Source organism: Girardinichthys multiradiatus, chromosome 14 (genome assembly GCF_021462225.1).
Source record: "Girardinichthys multiradiatus isolate DD_20200921_A chromosome 14, DD_fGirMul_XY1, whole genome shotgun sequence".
NCBI lineage: Eukaryota > Metazoa > Chordata > Actinopteri > Cyprinodontiformes > Goodeidae > Girardinichthys > Girardinichthys multiradiatus.
The window spans coordinates 6,952,925-6,968,807 of NC_061807.1; the positions used below are offsets into that span (position 1 = coordinate 6,952,925).

At 40.8% G+C, this 15,883-nt stretch overlaps 1 protein-coding gene across 1 annotated transcript in view; it reads right to left on the reverse strand.

The window, feature by feature from the left end:
• Positions 1-613: 613 nt before the first annotated feature.
• The window catches only part of LOC124880576 (zinc finger protein 431-like), a 52,831-nt gene continuing 37,561 nt past the window's right edge, over positions 614-15,883 (reverse strand). Inside the window, exons 2-6 of the mRNA XM_047385832.1 lie at positions 12,733-12,920; positions 7,218-7,413; positions 2,618-2,785; positions 2,306-2,473; positions 614-2,119 (exon numbers count right to left, since the gene is read on the reverse strand). Coding sequence (XP_047241788.1) covers positions 1,501-2,119; positions 2,306-2,473; positions 2,618-2,785; positions 7,218-7,413; positions 12,733-12,739 — 1,158 coding nt within the window. The 5' untranslated portion in view covers positions 12,740-12,920 and the 3' untranslated portion in view covers positions 614-1,500. The remainder of the gene's footprint in view (positions 2,120-2,305; positions 2,474-2,617; positions 2,786-7,217; positions 7,414-12,732; positions 12,921-15,883) is intronic.

Below are 15,883 nucleotides of genomic sequence, written 5' to 3' on the forward strand. Positions count from 1 at the left end.
CAGATTACATTTGGCAAACAGTCAGAGACAAACACCTTCATTTATGGAGACGTCCTGTGGTCTGATGAGACTAAAACTGAAGAGTTTGGACATAATAATGATGGAGGAAATACAATAATAAAGGGGAAAGCTGCAAAAACTGAGAACACCATCCTAACTGTCAAGTACGGCGGCGACAGCATCATGCTGTGGGAGTGTTTGCTGCAGGAGGGGCTGGTGCACCCCACACAATAGATGGTATCACAAAGAAAGATCATTATAAGGAAATAAAGCAACATCTGGAAACATCAGTTAGGAAGTTAGAGCTTAGCTACAGATGGGTCATCTGGACCATGACCCTAATCATACCACCAGAATAAGGACAGCAAAGTCCATGTCTTGCAGTGGCCACCACAAAGCTTGGTCTGATTCAGTGTCCAGCAGTGAGGGGAAGTGGATGTAAATACCGGGTTTCAGCTGTGACCCAGTTGAGTCGGATCAACAGAAAGTTCTTATTTACACACGACATTTGACTGGAGTGAACTGATAATGAACTATTACAATAAATAATACATTCATCATTTGACTAAATGTCCTCTGAGTCACATAAAATCATCATTAAACAGACACGGTGTCAGTGTTTGAGGAAGTAAATGATTTATTTAGAAGAGCAGAGGAGGACACCTTCAGCAGAACCTTCATGTTTCAGCTTCCTGTTTACATTCAGCTTCCTGTTTACATTCAGCTTCCTGTTTACAACCAAAGGATGTAGCAAAATGAATAAAATAACAATAAGAACAGTCAAATAAACAGAACATAAATCTGAAGCTCAGCGCCGAACCAAGAGTGTTTCAGTGCTTCACTCTGAGGGCTTCATGTTTGGAAAGAAGATTAAAACATTTTCTAGGAGGAAGTCACTGCAGGAAACTTTTCCTTATATGCAGATCAGTCGAGGCCAGAGGTCACATAGCGTGGTGCTTCTTCAGGTTCACTGGAAACCAGACACACTCCGGCAATAAGATCAATCCCAGTTTACTTCCTGTTCAGTCGGGGTTTGCTCTTCAGTCAAAAGCCTGAAGAGGGCGCTGTTAACCTGCAGACCTGGAAGGTGAACTGGAGAAGACTCTACCATGCTGTACAAACATCTCCACAGCAAGGTAAACCAGTGGAGAAAACATCTCATGTGTAAACCAGAACTCCTTCCAGCTTCTGATGAAATATCATCTGACCTGAACTAGAACTCAGAGATTAAACCCAGTTGGCTACAGAAGAAAAAACCTTCATCCAACTGTAGAAAGAGAAAGAAATCAAAAGGAAACCTCAGGAATATCTGAACTCACTTCCCATCCTCAGTGCTGGCATCTTCCCAGTCAAAGACCACCATCGGCAGAGCTTGGTACTGAAAGGTCCGACAGTTTTTTCTCTCATGTTAAGTAAGAAAATAAGACAAAATTAAAGCTTTGTAATTTTGGACGGATATTGAAAAGGTTTTCCAGTCAAAGGCAGCAACCCAACGTTCTCTCAGTCAGGTGAACCTGATGGTCTGCAGCAAGGAATCTTGTTTTTGACCGACTCAGCTGCATATTCATAATCCACCAGATTAGTGGAATTACATGGTTGCATCTGGAAGGATCGACGTTTCACTGACCCCTTTCCGTTGGATCTTTGAGACCCACCCATCGTAGACAACCTTTTTCTAAGAGAGAACCTAGTGTTCCCAACATCTTCCTTGAACGTTTTAGTGGAGTAGTAGTACAGCAGCGGGTTGACCACGCTGTTCGACGCTGCCAAGCACAGCGTCACCGCCACGGCTCTCTGCAGCAGGTTGGTGGTTCCACAGCTCCAGCGGCCGTTCACGGCGTGCAGGTGCAGAGTTCGGACCACGTGGTAGGGCAGGAAGCAGAGCAGGAAGGTGGCTATCACCATGACGAGCAGCCTCATTGAGCGCTTGTTTTTTTTCCAAATTCTCGGGTCCTGAGAGAACGTTGAGGTTCTCAGACAGTGGATGATTTTGCTGCAGCAGAAGATGATGGTGAAGAACGGCAGCAAAAATCCAAACACCAAACCAATGTAGTTCAGGCTGAGAATGCGGGACCAAGACTTTGGTGTTGCTGGCTCAAAGCAGCGAGGTACTCCATCTCTGGAAGAAAGTAGACAAACATCTCAGTGTCCAACCATCCTTAACTGTTTCTACTGTAGTCTTCTTGACCCTCCCAGGCAGCAACAGTCATGTCTGATATGAAAATGATTATGAAAGTAACACCAGGACGTCTCTCTGGTGCTGGTCTTAGCTTTGACATGGTGCTGCCGGAGCGCTGACTCTTACCTGAGAACAATGCCATTGTTGAGGAAGGGAATGGAGGACACGCCCACAAACACCCAGATTCCCAGACAGGTTATCAAGGTTGTCTTGGAACTGGACACTTTGCGATGGTGTATGGGATATGTGATGGAAAACCAGCGGAGCAGGCTTAGGAGCGTGAGGAGCAAGATGCTGAGGAGGAAAGACACCAATTCTGTCATTTTATCTCCTGGTTTAAATGTAGCCTCTTCTCTCATGATTAGCTCTAATTCTCCTGGTGATGAACCTAAAATGTTCCTTAATCTGAAGGAAAAACTAACGTGTTTCCTGTCCTACCTGGAGTACAGGTTGACGTAGAAGCCGAAGACGCAGAGTCTGCAGATCCAGTCAGGAAAGTACCACCTCCCCTTGTTCATGTAATACGCAAGTCGCAGAGGGAGGGTGAGGGAGAAGCAGCCGTCTGAAAAGGCGAGGTTAACCATGATCACGTAGGCGGGCTTGCCTCTGTGGATGGAAGAGGAGGTGGAGTCAGAGAGGAAGAGCCAACTGTCAGGCAGAATAATCTGAATAATGAAACACTAGCAGGCAAACGCTTCTTATTCAATGAAATGATATAAAACTAATATATTAAGAATGTGATGATGCAGTGGTAAGTTTAAAGAGGTAGAAAATCAGGGCATTTTTCTTTTAGTTGCATAAAACCTCTATATGTATCTCATTTGGCTGCACGGTGCATGCGTGGGTTCTCTCTGGGTACTCCAGCTTCTTCCCATAGTCCAAAAAGATGACTGTTAGGTTGAAAGGTCTCTCTAAATTGCCCTCAGGTGTGGACAGGTGTGTGTGTGTGGTTGTTTGTCCTGTGTCTCTGTGTTACCCTGAGATGACCCGGTGACCTGTTCAGGGTCAACCCTGCCTCTCGCCCGTAGACTGCTGGAGATAGGCACCAGCTCCCTGTATGGAAGAGGAGGGCTTAGAAAATGGATGGTTGGACAGCAGAGATTAGTGCTACCAACAAGGGGCCGTTTCTGTGTGGAGTTGCATGTTGGATGTTGTGGATGTGTAGAATGTCTCCAGGTTTTCCCCCACAGTCCAGACAGATCAAGGACACGAGGTGAGTTGGAGACTTTAAAACGAACCGATGTATGCGTGAGTTTGGTAGTAGTCGTTGTTCTAGTGTGTCTGTTGGTCCTGTGGTGGACTGGACACCTGTCCAGGGTGTCACCTGAGTGCTGCTGATACTAACCACACCCTGTCTAAACCTGGCCAACATGTAAATGCTTCACAAAATCCCAATTTCAATGCAGAAGTAAATCCTAAGCTGTCCAAACAGCCAATTAAAATGTCCCCTGAGAGTCAGTGAAGGGACGTGTCTCATAACGCCTGCCAAAAGTATTCACACCCATGAGTGTCTGTTCCCACCTTGTATGTCTTAATGTTACTTCAGTGTATTTTGGGGATATTTTATGAGACATACCAACACAAAGTACTGCTTAATTGTAAAGTGAATGCAAAATTCTAAATGGTTTCAACATTTTAGATAAAAAAAATCTGAAAGTGTTCCTTCTTCAGTCTAACTGCCTTCAGAAGTCATTTCATCAGTAAACAGAGTCCACCTGAACTGAGAAGATGGGCAAGGAGATTATACTCTGGGGTAGCTGGAGAGACCCACTGCTCATGTGTGAGAAGGACAACTACTATCCTTGTGCTCCACAAACTGACCTTTATGGAACACTGGCAAAAAGAAAGTGGAAGACCTGAAGCCATGGAGGAGAAACAGCAAACATGTGGAAGAAAGGACTCTGCTTATTCCTCAGCAGGAAGCAGGTCAGAGTGGACGTGGATGGAGCTAAATACACAAAGAAAAGCTAATAGAGGCAGCGAAAGACTTCAGACTGGGGTGGATGTTAATCCTCCAGCAGGACAACCCTAAAGCCAGAGCTACGATGCGACGCGTTGTTGCAGAACTGTCTGCTTTAAATAGAAAGGAGACGGACTCCTGCTGGTTCTCATTCAAAATGTTTCTTCAGGGTTGGAGGTATCAGGTTTACAAACTGGAGTCAGAACAATCACACCTACAGGGTGTTTAAGGTCATTAAGGTCACTTAACTGAGTCACAGGACCACATAGAAAGGTTTTAGATCAAAGTACATTCATGTGTTAAAATGGTCTAGTCAAAGTCCAGACCTAAATCCAAATGACATCTTGTGGCAACTCTAAAACTAATGTTCACAGCTGTTTTCCACCCAATCTGACAAAGCTTGAGTTGTTCTGCAAAGAATTGGCATCACTTTGTGTTGGTCCAGAAAATAAAATCTAAATTAAATACAGTTAAAGTTGAAACAAAATGTGGAAAAGTTTACAGGGTACGAATACTTTTGCAGGGTGTGGAATCAAACAGAAATCCTACTTTTAAAAGTGGCCGGGTTTGTCTTGGACTGAAAACAAGAGAAAAAACTAAAAAAAAAACTTGAAATGACTCCAGAGATCCTGGAGTTTAGTTTCTGGAACTACAAGAACCAAATCTCCAGAAATGAGGGGAAACTGCGGACCTCTGCAGAGGGCAGTACAGCAGGTCATCTGGAAGATGTTGTTTTAGTTCATTTCAGTTTTAGTTTACTATTTCAAACCTTATTGGGCTTCTGGAAACACCCACAGATATCTGCTATGGATGAAGTTCATGTTATTCCAGTTGACTCTAACAGGACTCCCATTGTTGGAACATCTGCATACATCTGTGCACAGTTAGGTGTTTATCAGCGCTCTGATCTCAGTCTGTATTAAAGTTGTGGCTTTATTTCCTGGTTTTTATGCGTCCTGGTAAACAAATAAGGCATTTATCATCCAGCAGTTTGATCACAGCAGTCACTGCCAGGGTGGTTTTTATTGCTCTAAGTGGCAGTTAGACGATGTCCACCAGAAGCAACCTGTGGTTTCACACGTTCAGCTGTAGCTGAAGATGTTTGGGTGGAGCTTCTCTGCTGAAAACTGAAAGTTGCTGCATGCCATTGTCAACTGAACCACTGAAATACAACCAAACAGAACAAATGTTTCGTTAAGGTGCTGCTAATTATCTGACACACTGAGGACTCCACCCAACATTCCCACGTTCTGCCTCATCACAGGCATCCAATAAAACCTGTGAAAGTAATACGACTGAATGGGAAGAAACAAATAGACAAATAAGTTCACACCTTCATCTATTCATGTATTGTTCTGCTTGGTCTCATCTTGTAACTTTAGGATGCAGGGATCCTTCAGAACCACCTGATGTCCTGTTGGACCACTGCTGGTTTTAACAAGACCAGCACAAACCTTTCCATCAGATTTACCCAGATGAACTAAAACAAAGCAAACTTGTCATCAGTTCTAGGAAACACAAACATGGTGGAGACCAAGACGCCACTCCCTCTACTGAGGCTACGCAGCGTGACATTCCTTCACCGTCTCTATAATTAGAAAGGTGAGGGTTAAAAGAAGGTGTAACAACTGAAAGGAGTCATTTCTAACTAACTCTTAAATGTCTTAAAATGTCTGTCAGTGTTGAAATGAATTTCCTTTGCAGTACCAAGTTTAACTGCTCAGGTCTGATGGGTTAAACCACTGGTTGGGTTCATTCTTGAAAACCTATCCCTGGAATAAGCTGCACCATTTGGTAACATCATATGTGGTAAACTAAAGATTTTAGTTGGGTTTTTTTTTTACAACTTTTAAAAGTTTATGAACTTTAAATGTTGCTTTTTTTTCTGCCATGTCTGCAGGTCCTCAACTCAACTCAAACCAAACAGGAAACCAGTTAACTATGATGGAGCACAGCAATCATGCTTTATCTTAGTGCAACAAGATCCCAAAGGATGTGCTCCACATACTGATTAAAACCATATACAGTATCTCCCAGGTTGGAGCGATATCCATGCAGAAAATACTGGATTTCCCTAATTTGGTTCTGCTCGGCTTTCTTGCCCTGCAGTCTTGATCTTTGTGATAAACTGGAGGTTTTCCTAAAAGGTTTATTATCTGCAGGATCACATCTGGACATCTGGACTTCCTTTGGGGCCTGAATTGGAAACATTTGTAAATGACCATGTGAGAAGATGTAACCTTGAGTGAAGGCTTGGTATCTTGGCAGCGTAGCAAGCTAAGCTTCTAACGATGTTCTCATAGCAGGAACTTGAATTGTGCCAACTGATCTTGAGAGAATGAAGCTCTGTGGTTGGACCTCCTCCAGACAGAGGGAAACGTTTCTGCAGTCATGGGTTCATGAAACATATCATCATGACTAGATCTTCTGTGTTTTCCATCAGGCCTATTGTTAAGTCATAGGGTCATAGGGTCATAAGGTCATAGGGTTCTTTGTTTCTGTTCAGGGATGTTCAGTTTGCTGTGCTGACCACGACTTAAAGACTTTCTGTTGAAATATTTGACTGAGGGTGTTTTAAAGCCAAGAGCTGATGACTGAAAGTTTGTGGAGTACCATTAGTGTAGTACTAATTACTACTTAGTACTATTTTGGTTTTACACTTTGGTTCTGTTTCTTTTCCTTCAGTAAATATTAGAGAACAGATACTAGTTTGGTCGATTCTCTAATAACGTCTATTAGCTGCCATCGACTCTTAGTGCAATCAGTTAAAGTCTAATTTAAATGATTCTGAATGAATCTCAATTCTTTGAAGCTTCTTGCTTATTTAAATGAGCGAAGAAGAAAATTCATCCTTCAGACCGACTCTTGATTATCTCTGAATGATCAGAACCCAACATTAATATTTTCCTGCAGCATTTCCATGGTGTACGTTTCATCAAGCGTGGACAGAAACAGCTACATCATTTTCCAAACAACAATGAACAGAAGACATTCAACAGCATGTTGATGAGAAGTAAAAATGGAAAGATGCCCTGAAAGCAAAGAAAGTTGTGAAAATGTGTGTTTTCAGGATCAAACCTGCGTTTATTCTGCTTGAAGAAGACCAGCAGAGCTAAGATGTTGCAGAGGAACGCCACGGGAAACACCAGCACGTAGGTGAAGATGTAGGCGTTGTACTTGAATGTGTCGTCATCATGAGGACAAGACCACGGCTCCACGTTTGGCTCGGTGTTGTTGGTGCTTGAGGCGCTGGTGGTCACTGCAAGCAGCCGTTCTAGAAAACATCCAGAAACAGAAGGACTAAAACTTTGATTCATAGAACAGATCCAGATCAGATTTATTGTCCAAAGGAACAAATCTAAAATTTGCTTAAATTTAAACATTCTTTAATATTTCCACTGCATATTACACATTGTTCATTACTAAAATTATAAGATTAAAATAAAACAAATAAAAACAATGAAAATGTAGTAAATACAGTTTAAAATGTTATTGACCATAACCTTAAAATCTTAAAACTGCAGAGGCAGAATGATTTCTAATTTTATAACCTTGAGCTGGTAATATGGGTCAGCTATAATACAGGATGATGAGTCGCTGGAAAATGATTCATCATCTTTAAAAGTACAAGTTCAACTCCATCCTCTTCTGATATCCAGTAAGCAGCTGGTTGCTAGCCCAGTAGACTTTCAGCACCGTTACTAAAACCAGGAACTCCATATTTGAAGTCCTTTGGATCCGTTTTTGTTGGAAATCCATGTCAAATTTTGACTTCTGTTCTGTCCTTCATAATATCTCAGAGGCATCTTGTCAGGACACTGTGATATCTGCCACAAGCACTACTATATCTCTGTAACTACTAGGCTTGGAATAATATCGGTGCTCTCCAAGGTTAAAGGTCATCCCCCGCAACCGTTCTGCCTGTAATTATGATTCCCACTCAGCATCTGTCATTCCTCTTTTACGAATATGAATTCAGCACCAGTCCTCATGATGTCCAGGAGGAATCTTGTTGTCAACGCGATGCCAACTGTTTGGCCGGAACCAGAAAGTCCATGAACAGTTCTGTGTCTAAGTTCTGATTCATGCGAATCTGTTTCCTGTTTTCTTTTAGAAAAGAAAAGTCTGCTCTGAGCCTCATGATATCCTGGAGGCGCCTGGTCGGTACCCTGCGGTATTTATCACGAGCCTCATGTCTTGAGCTGATAAGCTGTGCAGAAAATATTGATGCCAGTATTTAAGACCATGAAAGATCCTGTCTCTGTTATCATTGTCATGATTCCTTTAGGTTGGTCATCCTGGACATGAATCCAAGAAATGTTTAAAAAACAAAATATCTGGACTTCAGTTCTCGTAGTTGAAGACGTTTTGCACTCCGTCCGAAGGGCTTTCCCAATTCAGAGCTAGTTAGAGCTAGTTAGAGCTAGTTAGAGCTAGTTAGAGCTAGTTAGAGCTAGTTAAGTAATTAGGGGTGTGTTGTTCTGTACATCTAAGACTGGACTTCCCTAACTACAGGGTATCGTTGGTACCGTAGCTGGCCTGGATCGCTGACATGTTTTGGTCGCCTGCAGGAAGCTGTGAACTGGTTTGGATCTGACTGGGAATCAGGCTCAGTGCTGAACTGGACGTTATTGAAAGCTGAAATCTGAGGCCTCCTCCTCTGATCAGAGTTGGTCTTGTTCAACATAAATAGCTTCTTCACTCCTCTCTCAAACCACCTATCTTCTCTGTCCAATGTGTGAGTTGGTTTCCTGTAAATGTTGAGTCCTTCATATTTCTCCATGTCCACCACGCTGTCCAAAAAAGACAGCTTGTTGTTGTTCACGTCTGAACACCTCTACTTCCAAAGCATCTAGATGGAGCTGCTTTCACTCCCTTTAATGGGTTTAATGGGTGTACAGGTAAAAAGTGAGATGACATCAAAAGATACCGTGTTTCTCCTCGTCTTCAAATGATGAATTTTGTTGGTAACATCTGTGGAGTTTTCTATGTGATGTGGTTTATTCCTAACAAGGTGCAATTAGATACTGACCAGGGCTTGTTTTCACAGATAACCCTGAGACTAAAAGTAGCTCCTAGTGGCGTCATTCTAAGAAGTTATTCAGGAAGTATCTGAGGCCTTCAGAGAGCTCCTAACATGAGATGTTCAGAGCAGTGAGGAGGACCTTTAGTGAGAGTGTCTGAAGCAGAGAAGATGGAGGAAAGACAGAGAGAAAGGAGAGATCTTCTCCTCCAATGAACAACAGAGAATGAATAAAATGCTCCATGGTGCAGAGATCCACCTCCTAAACCGTCGAGTCAATGAGAACAGAAACTTCTAGAACAATCATTAATATAGAGATAAGATTAACTTTATCATCCCCCTAGAGGGAAATTAAATAGTTTTGTATTGTTCATGATGATGTCAGCAGTCTAAATGATCATCTCCAACATCTGTGGAGAAGTTCTCTGGTGCTGCTATCTCCTCTCTAGCTTCTGAATGCAGCAGGAACCAGAGCTGCTCACATTCCAGGCTGGTGCTGAAAGCAGAGGAATGACGCATTGATCTACTGGGAACGTCTGTTGGTTCCCATCATGATCCCAGACAGTTCATTTCATTTTATCATCATGATTGAAACATTTCTGAATCCAGTCTAAATTCTATCATCGGTTAATTCCTGGGAGCACATTGTTTTATTGTAACAACCAATCAAAGCTCCTAGGTGGCGTCACATTTCTGTCGTCTCCTCCTCAGAGTCTCAGCAGAGAACTGGATCCCTCTGAAGCTGAGGCTCCTTGGCAGGAAGTTCTAGGCTAAGTGAGGAGCTCTCTGAGAGCCTCTGAGGGTCTTTGTGAACACGAGCCTGGATGTGTTGGTACAGAGTTTATAGTGTTGACTATGGGTCTCAGTGGGGTTCCTTCCTAGTGTGTTTTAGGAAGTCCATAGAAGCATGGCTTCCCTGGGTACAGGTGCTGGTTGGGTCACTCCTGAAGTTCTCATATGTTGTGCTGTCACTCAGTAATGTCGGTATTTTTCAAATTCTCCTTCACAAAGAGTTTCATGTTTGTTAAGAGGCTGAGTTTTTGTTTCCTCTGTAGATAGATCTCCTAAAGTCTGTTTTATTTTGGTGATCTGTCATTCCTCATCCACCGTTTTCTATGTCCTTCCTCTTCTCCTCTTCTCCTCTTCTCCTGTTTCTAAGTTTCTTTTGGTCCTGTAATCATTTAATCATGTAATGTTTAATGCTTGTTTCCCTTTTTCCTCATGCTTCCCTGTAGGTATCTGGAGTCGTCCTTCTTCGTTTGCTCGTAGATTCATGGTTTACCACAGCTGTTCTCATTCACTAATCACCACCATTGCTTCAATACTTCCTAATTTAGCCAGCTCTTTGTCAGATCCATCCATATCTCCTGCCTGCCATGTTCCTATCCTCACGTTTCTTTCAAACTCCTGCTTGTAACATGGGTCCAACAGAACAACTAATAATAATATTCCTTTTATTAAAATGATTTCATCACAGCCCCTCTCTGTATCTACGAGTGTTTTTGTTAATTGTCCCAGTTCAACCTTACAGCTTCCTAACATCTAAATCAAGGAGGAGATTTCAGCATTTAGATCCGTTTAGCTTAGTGACAAGCCATCCACCTGATCTCAGTGAGCCAATCAGTGTCAATTTAAAGAAATATTTTATGAAGATATCATTTAGTAAGGAAGAAAAGGCAACCTGAAAAAGTAATCACTCCCCTGGTTAAATGATTAAGTTACTGGTAACCACGTGCTTTCAACAACTGAGTTCAGTTTCACCAGTGACACAAAGGCCTGATTACTACCAGAAGTTTACAATCAAGAAATGATTTAAACAGAACCTGTCTGACAACTTGAAGTAGGCTAAAAGAGCAGCACATCATGGCCTAAACTAAGGAACCTCAAAAACCTCACTGACATCCGTCAGTCTGGAGAGGATTTTTAAGGTTTTAGGACCCCAGAGTTTTTATTCATGGACCGACAGCGTTCTTTAGATGTAAGATGTGTCCTACATGCTGAAATCACACCTATTGTCCAACAAGTTGAGATTATGTTGTTTTTTTCTGCAGTTTTGATAAATGTTATTTTAGTTTTAGATTAAAATACTCATTTTGATTTATTCTGCAGTCCTCAGTTTTAATAGCTGTAGTTAAATGCTGCGTTCTCAGTGCAGATCACAGAATGGGACACACCTTAAAGCTCTTCAGTTTGATGCAGTTTGGACTGAATGAACCTGAGGATTCGCAGCAAACGTTTAAAACCTTCCAGTAGCAGAGTCATAAACACATTTGAAATGTTTTCCATCCAGCCTGCATCCACATCTCCACCTCAATAAACAATGCTTCCACCAAGGGAACGAAAGTATTTCCCCCCAACCGCAAATGTTTATCTGTAGAATAAATGCTGTTCAGGTCGGAGGTTTGCTCAGGTTCTAACATGCATTCACACAAACAGAGAACGGGTCGAGATTAAGCTCTGACAGCAACAGCGTTCCTGCAATGTTTCCCTGATAGAAGATCTTAGTCTAAATTTGAAACCTGAACCAGGAAGAACCAGGAAGAACCAGGAAGCAGCTCGTATATTCGAGGTAATGTGAAGGTTTGGTGTTGTGTAAGCAGACCAAACAGGTTGACCTGCTAGAACAACACAGCTTTTATTAGCAGCTCATCAGCTGAGAGGAAGACGGTTATACCGGACTCATGATTTGAATGACTGTTTATCAGCTCTATCATAAAATGTAAATGACTGAAGAGACTCTGTGGTGCGTTTGTGATCAGAGATAAATTCTGACATTAAATCTCCTGATCCATGAACTCAGCTTCTTTTCTTCCAGCCTATGATTGGTTCATAAATGTCTTTCTGAGGAAAACTCACTCAGCTCCTCTGGAGCTTTAATGGGCCTGCAGTGACCTCTGACCCTGAGTTGTTTAAGCTGTTCCTCGACTGCAGTCTTCCCAGATATTTGACCAGTGACTGACTGTCCCAGCAGCAGAAAGAGCAGAAAAAGCTGAAATATTCCAGATAATGTGTCATAAACTGCTGGGTTTTTGCTCATCTTCATATATTAATCATTGGTTATTGTCAGCATGTTGGGAAAACTTGACCCTATGACCCTAGTCTGATGTTATTTTCCTGTAATGGGGGAAAATGTTTTCAACAGTTTAGCATTTTTGGTTATTATTTTATTTGGTTTTTCATAAATATTTTTAATTTCCTTTTAAGAAGTTTTCCCCTGAACTTGTTCACATATGAACAAATATTTTCCAATTCAGATCCAAAATTTCTTGCTCTGCTCTCCTCTTCTGAAATGTTGATTAAAGGTAAATAAGATCAATTATAATCACCTGGAAATCCAGATTTCTGTTGATCTCTCAGTTTATTCTGGAGACAAATGTTTGCTTTCAAACTAAATACAGAATATTACGGTTGAAGTTAAGCAACATTTCTGTGAATGTGGTTTATATTTCCAGCGAGCGACAGGACCAACTGTTGCTGAGCTTCATGTTAAATTTGACCATTTTATTCTGGGCTGATTCTTGATTAAAGCTCGTCTGCTGTTACCCTGAGGAATGTTTAAATGTCACTCACCGTTCATCTTCACACAGTTTGTCTCTCTGGAGCTCCTTCATCCATGCAGTCGTCCGTGCAGCTGCAGCTGTTCCCAGCGCTCTGTTTGGAGGACCGTTGGATCCCTGTAAGTGGTTCTGTGGAAGGAGGCGTGCACACAGCTGGGCATGAAGCCAGCATGCTGTCATGCTCTGCAGTCACTGAAGTTCCTAGGAACACAACCACGGAGGTTCTCTGTCAGGTTATTCTTGATCTAAACTGCTCCAAGGATCCAAGTGTTCCTTAGAGCCACTCAGGGGGGATAAACAAGTCAGAAATAACCCCAGGTCTGTTCAGAGCGCTGCTGAAGGCCAAAATAATAGCAACATTTGGCAGCAGCGCAGTTTCTAAGAGCCTGAGGGAGAAAGGTGGCTCCAAGAAGGAGCTCTGGCACCACAACCTGTATGCGTGGGCATTGTCTCTGCAGATTGTAGTTGTTTATCACCACTCATACATCCAAAAATAAAGTTATATAACAAGTCATATTTACCCAGGAGCAGAAACCTGAGGAAAACACAAGAACTTTAACATTTCCAGATGATGAACAACTAGAAATACATTCCTGTTCAACGGAAACTGGAAACTATTTTTAGTTCTTTTCAGGTTTTAATAAATGAATCCATCATCTGAAAACACATTTTTATATTTACTCTGGTTATCTTTGATTCATATCAAAAATATTTTTGATTATCTGAAAAAAATATGCAAAGTAGACAATTTCAACAGATCTGCTCCTATTTATTCTTTATCTAATGACCGACTGAATAAATAATAAAGAAAAAGAAACATATAAAAATTAAAAGTCCCAGATATTAAATAAAGTTCAAACCAGCAACCCAATAAAATAAAATAAAAGCAGGAAAAATTCAATTCAATTTAAAGATACTTTATTGATCCCCGAGTGGAAATTAGAATTCCAGTAGAACCAGGGAGACGGGTCATCGAGGCTTTGCTGCCCGCTCACAGGCGATGCCCTTGTTAGATGAGAAAAGAGGCCACATTAGGAAAGTAGAGGAAATAAATCATATTTCAAACTTTATCCTTAGCAGGATACAGTTTGAGATTGTAAAAAAACCTCAGAACAAAGAAGCAACAAGTTGACAAAACAACATCATGCTGGGAACGGTGAAGGTGGTGTGAGGAGGTGCATATGTTTATCTTGAGCATGTGTGTGTGAGCATGTGTGTGTGTGTAAGTAAGTCCATGAATCACTGTCACAGAGGCCATTGTCCTTGATGGTTTGTTGGAATGTTCATTAACCGGCAACAAAGTTCTGAGCAGGTCCACAGATGTCCTGAGGGAAGGGAGAGAGAAGAGGGAGCACAGCGTCATGTTTTCAGGAGAAGTTGAGGATAACCAGCCTTCAAGGCCGTGCAGGGGAGCCAGATTCAGAAAACATAAATTATTTGGGTCAGCCTTGAAAGTCTTGCTGGTGCTTCTCAAAGGCGAATCCAAACAGCCAAATTCCTGTACCGCGGTGAAGTTAGTTTAAAGTTGGACATTGGATATTCAAGCTCCGCGGAGTTAGCGGCATCTAGCTAACGGTTGATCCGATTCAGGCACTCAGATTTCGGCTAGCTGCTCTCTGTTGCTCCCTCTTCTGACCCGCGGTGGTTCACTTAGGGACCGTCAATAAGTTTCCGAACCAAACAATCGTGGAAAATAAAAATAAATAAATTCCTTGTCTTGGGACCAATTGAAACAAAAACAATAGTAAATCATGCTACTAGATTACATCAATGAGTCACACTCATTTTTATTCCATTTTAAGTCTTTTTACATTTTTTAGGATTATTTTTAGTTCAAAATTAGCATTTTTCTTCAATAGTTTCCAGGTCATGTGACCCACTGACACAAAATCTGTCTGAAATTGTTTTACTAGTCTGGATCGATGAGACACACCCTTTTTTATTCCATTTCAAGGATTTTTATAATTTTTAGGATTATTTTTAGTTCAAAATTAGCATTTTTCTTCAATAGTTTCCAGGTCATGTGACCCACTGACACAAAATCTGTCTGAAATTGTTCTACTAATCTGGATAGATGAGACACACCCTTTTTTATTCCATTTTAATCATTTTTTTAATTTTTAGGATTATATTTAGTTCAAAATTAGCATTTTTCTTCAATAGTTTCCAGGTCATGTGACCCACTGACACAAAATCTGTCTGAAATTGTTCTACTAGTCTCGATAGATGAGACACACCCTTTTTTATTCCATTTTAATCATTTTTATAATTTTTAGGATTATATTTAGTTCAAAATTAGCATTTTTCTTCAATAGTTTCCAGGTCATGTGACCCACTGACACAAAATCTGTCTGAAATTGTTCTACTAGTCTCGATAGATGAGACACACCCTTTTTTATTCCATTTTAATCATTTTTTTAATTTTTAGGATTATATTTAGTTCAAAATTAGCATTTTTCTTCAATAGTTTCCAGGTCATGTGACCCACTGACACAAAATCTGTCTGAAATTGTTCTACTAATCTGGATAGATGAGACACACCCTTTTTTATTCCATTTTAATCATTTTTATAATTTTTAGGATTATTTTTAGTTCAAAATTAGCATTTTTCTTCAATAGTTTCCAGGTCATGTGACCCACTGACACAAAATCTGTCTGAAATTGTTCTACTAGTCTGGATTAATGAGACACACCCTTTTTTTATTCAATTTTAAGTCTTTTTATATTTTTTAGGATTATATTTAGTTCAAAATTAGCATTTTTCTTCAATAGTTTCCAGGTCATGTGACCCACTGACACAAAATCTGTCTGAAATTGTTCTACTAATCTGGATTAATGAGACACACCCTTTTTTTATTCAATTTTAAGTCTTTTTATATTTTTTAGGATTATATTTAGTTCAAAATTAGCATTTTTCTTCAATAGTTTCCAGGTCATGTGACCCACTGACACAAAATCTGTCTGAAATTGTTCTACTAGTCTGGATTAATGAGACACACCCTTTTTTTATTCAATTTTAAGTCTTTTTATATTTTTTAGGATTATTTTTAGTTCAAAATTAGCATTTTTCTTCAATAGTTTCCAGGTCATGTGACCCACTGACACAAAATCTGTCTGAAATTGTTCTACTAGTCTCGATAGATGAGACACACCCTTTTTTATTC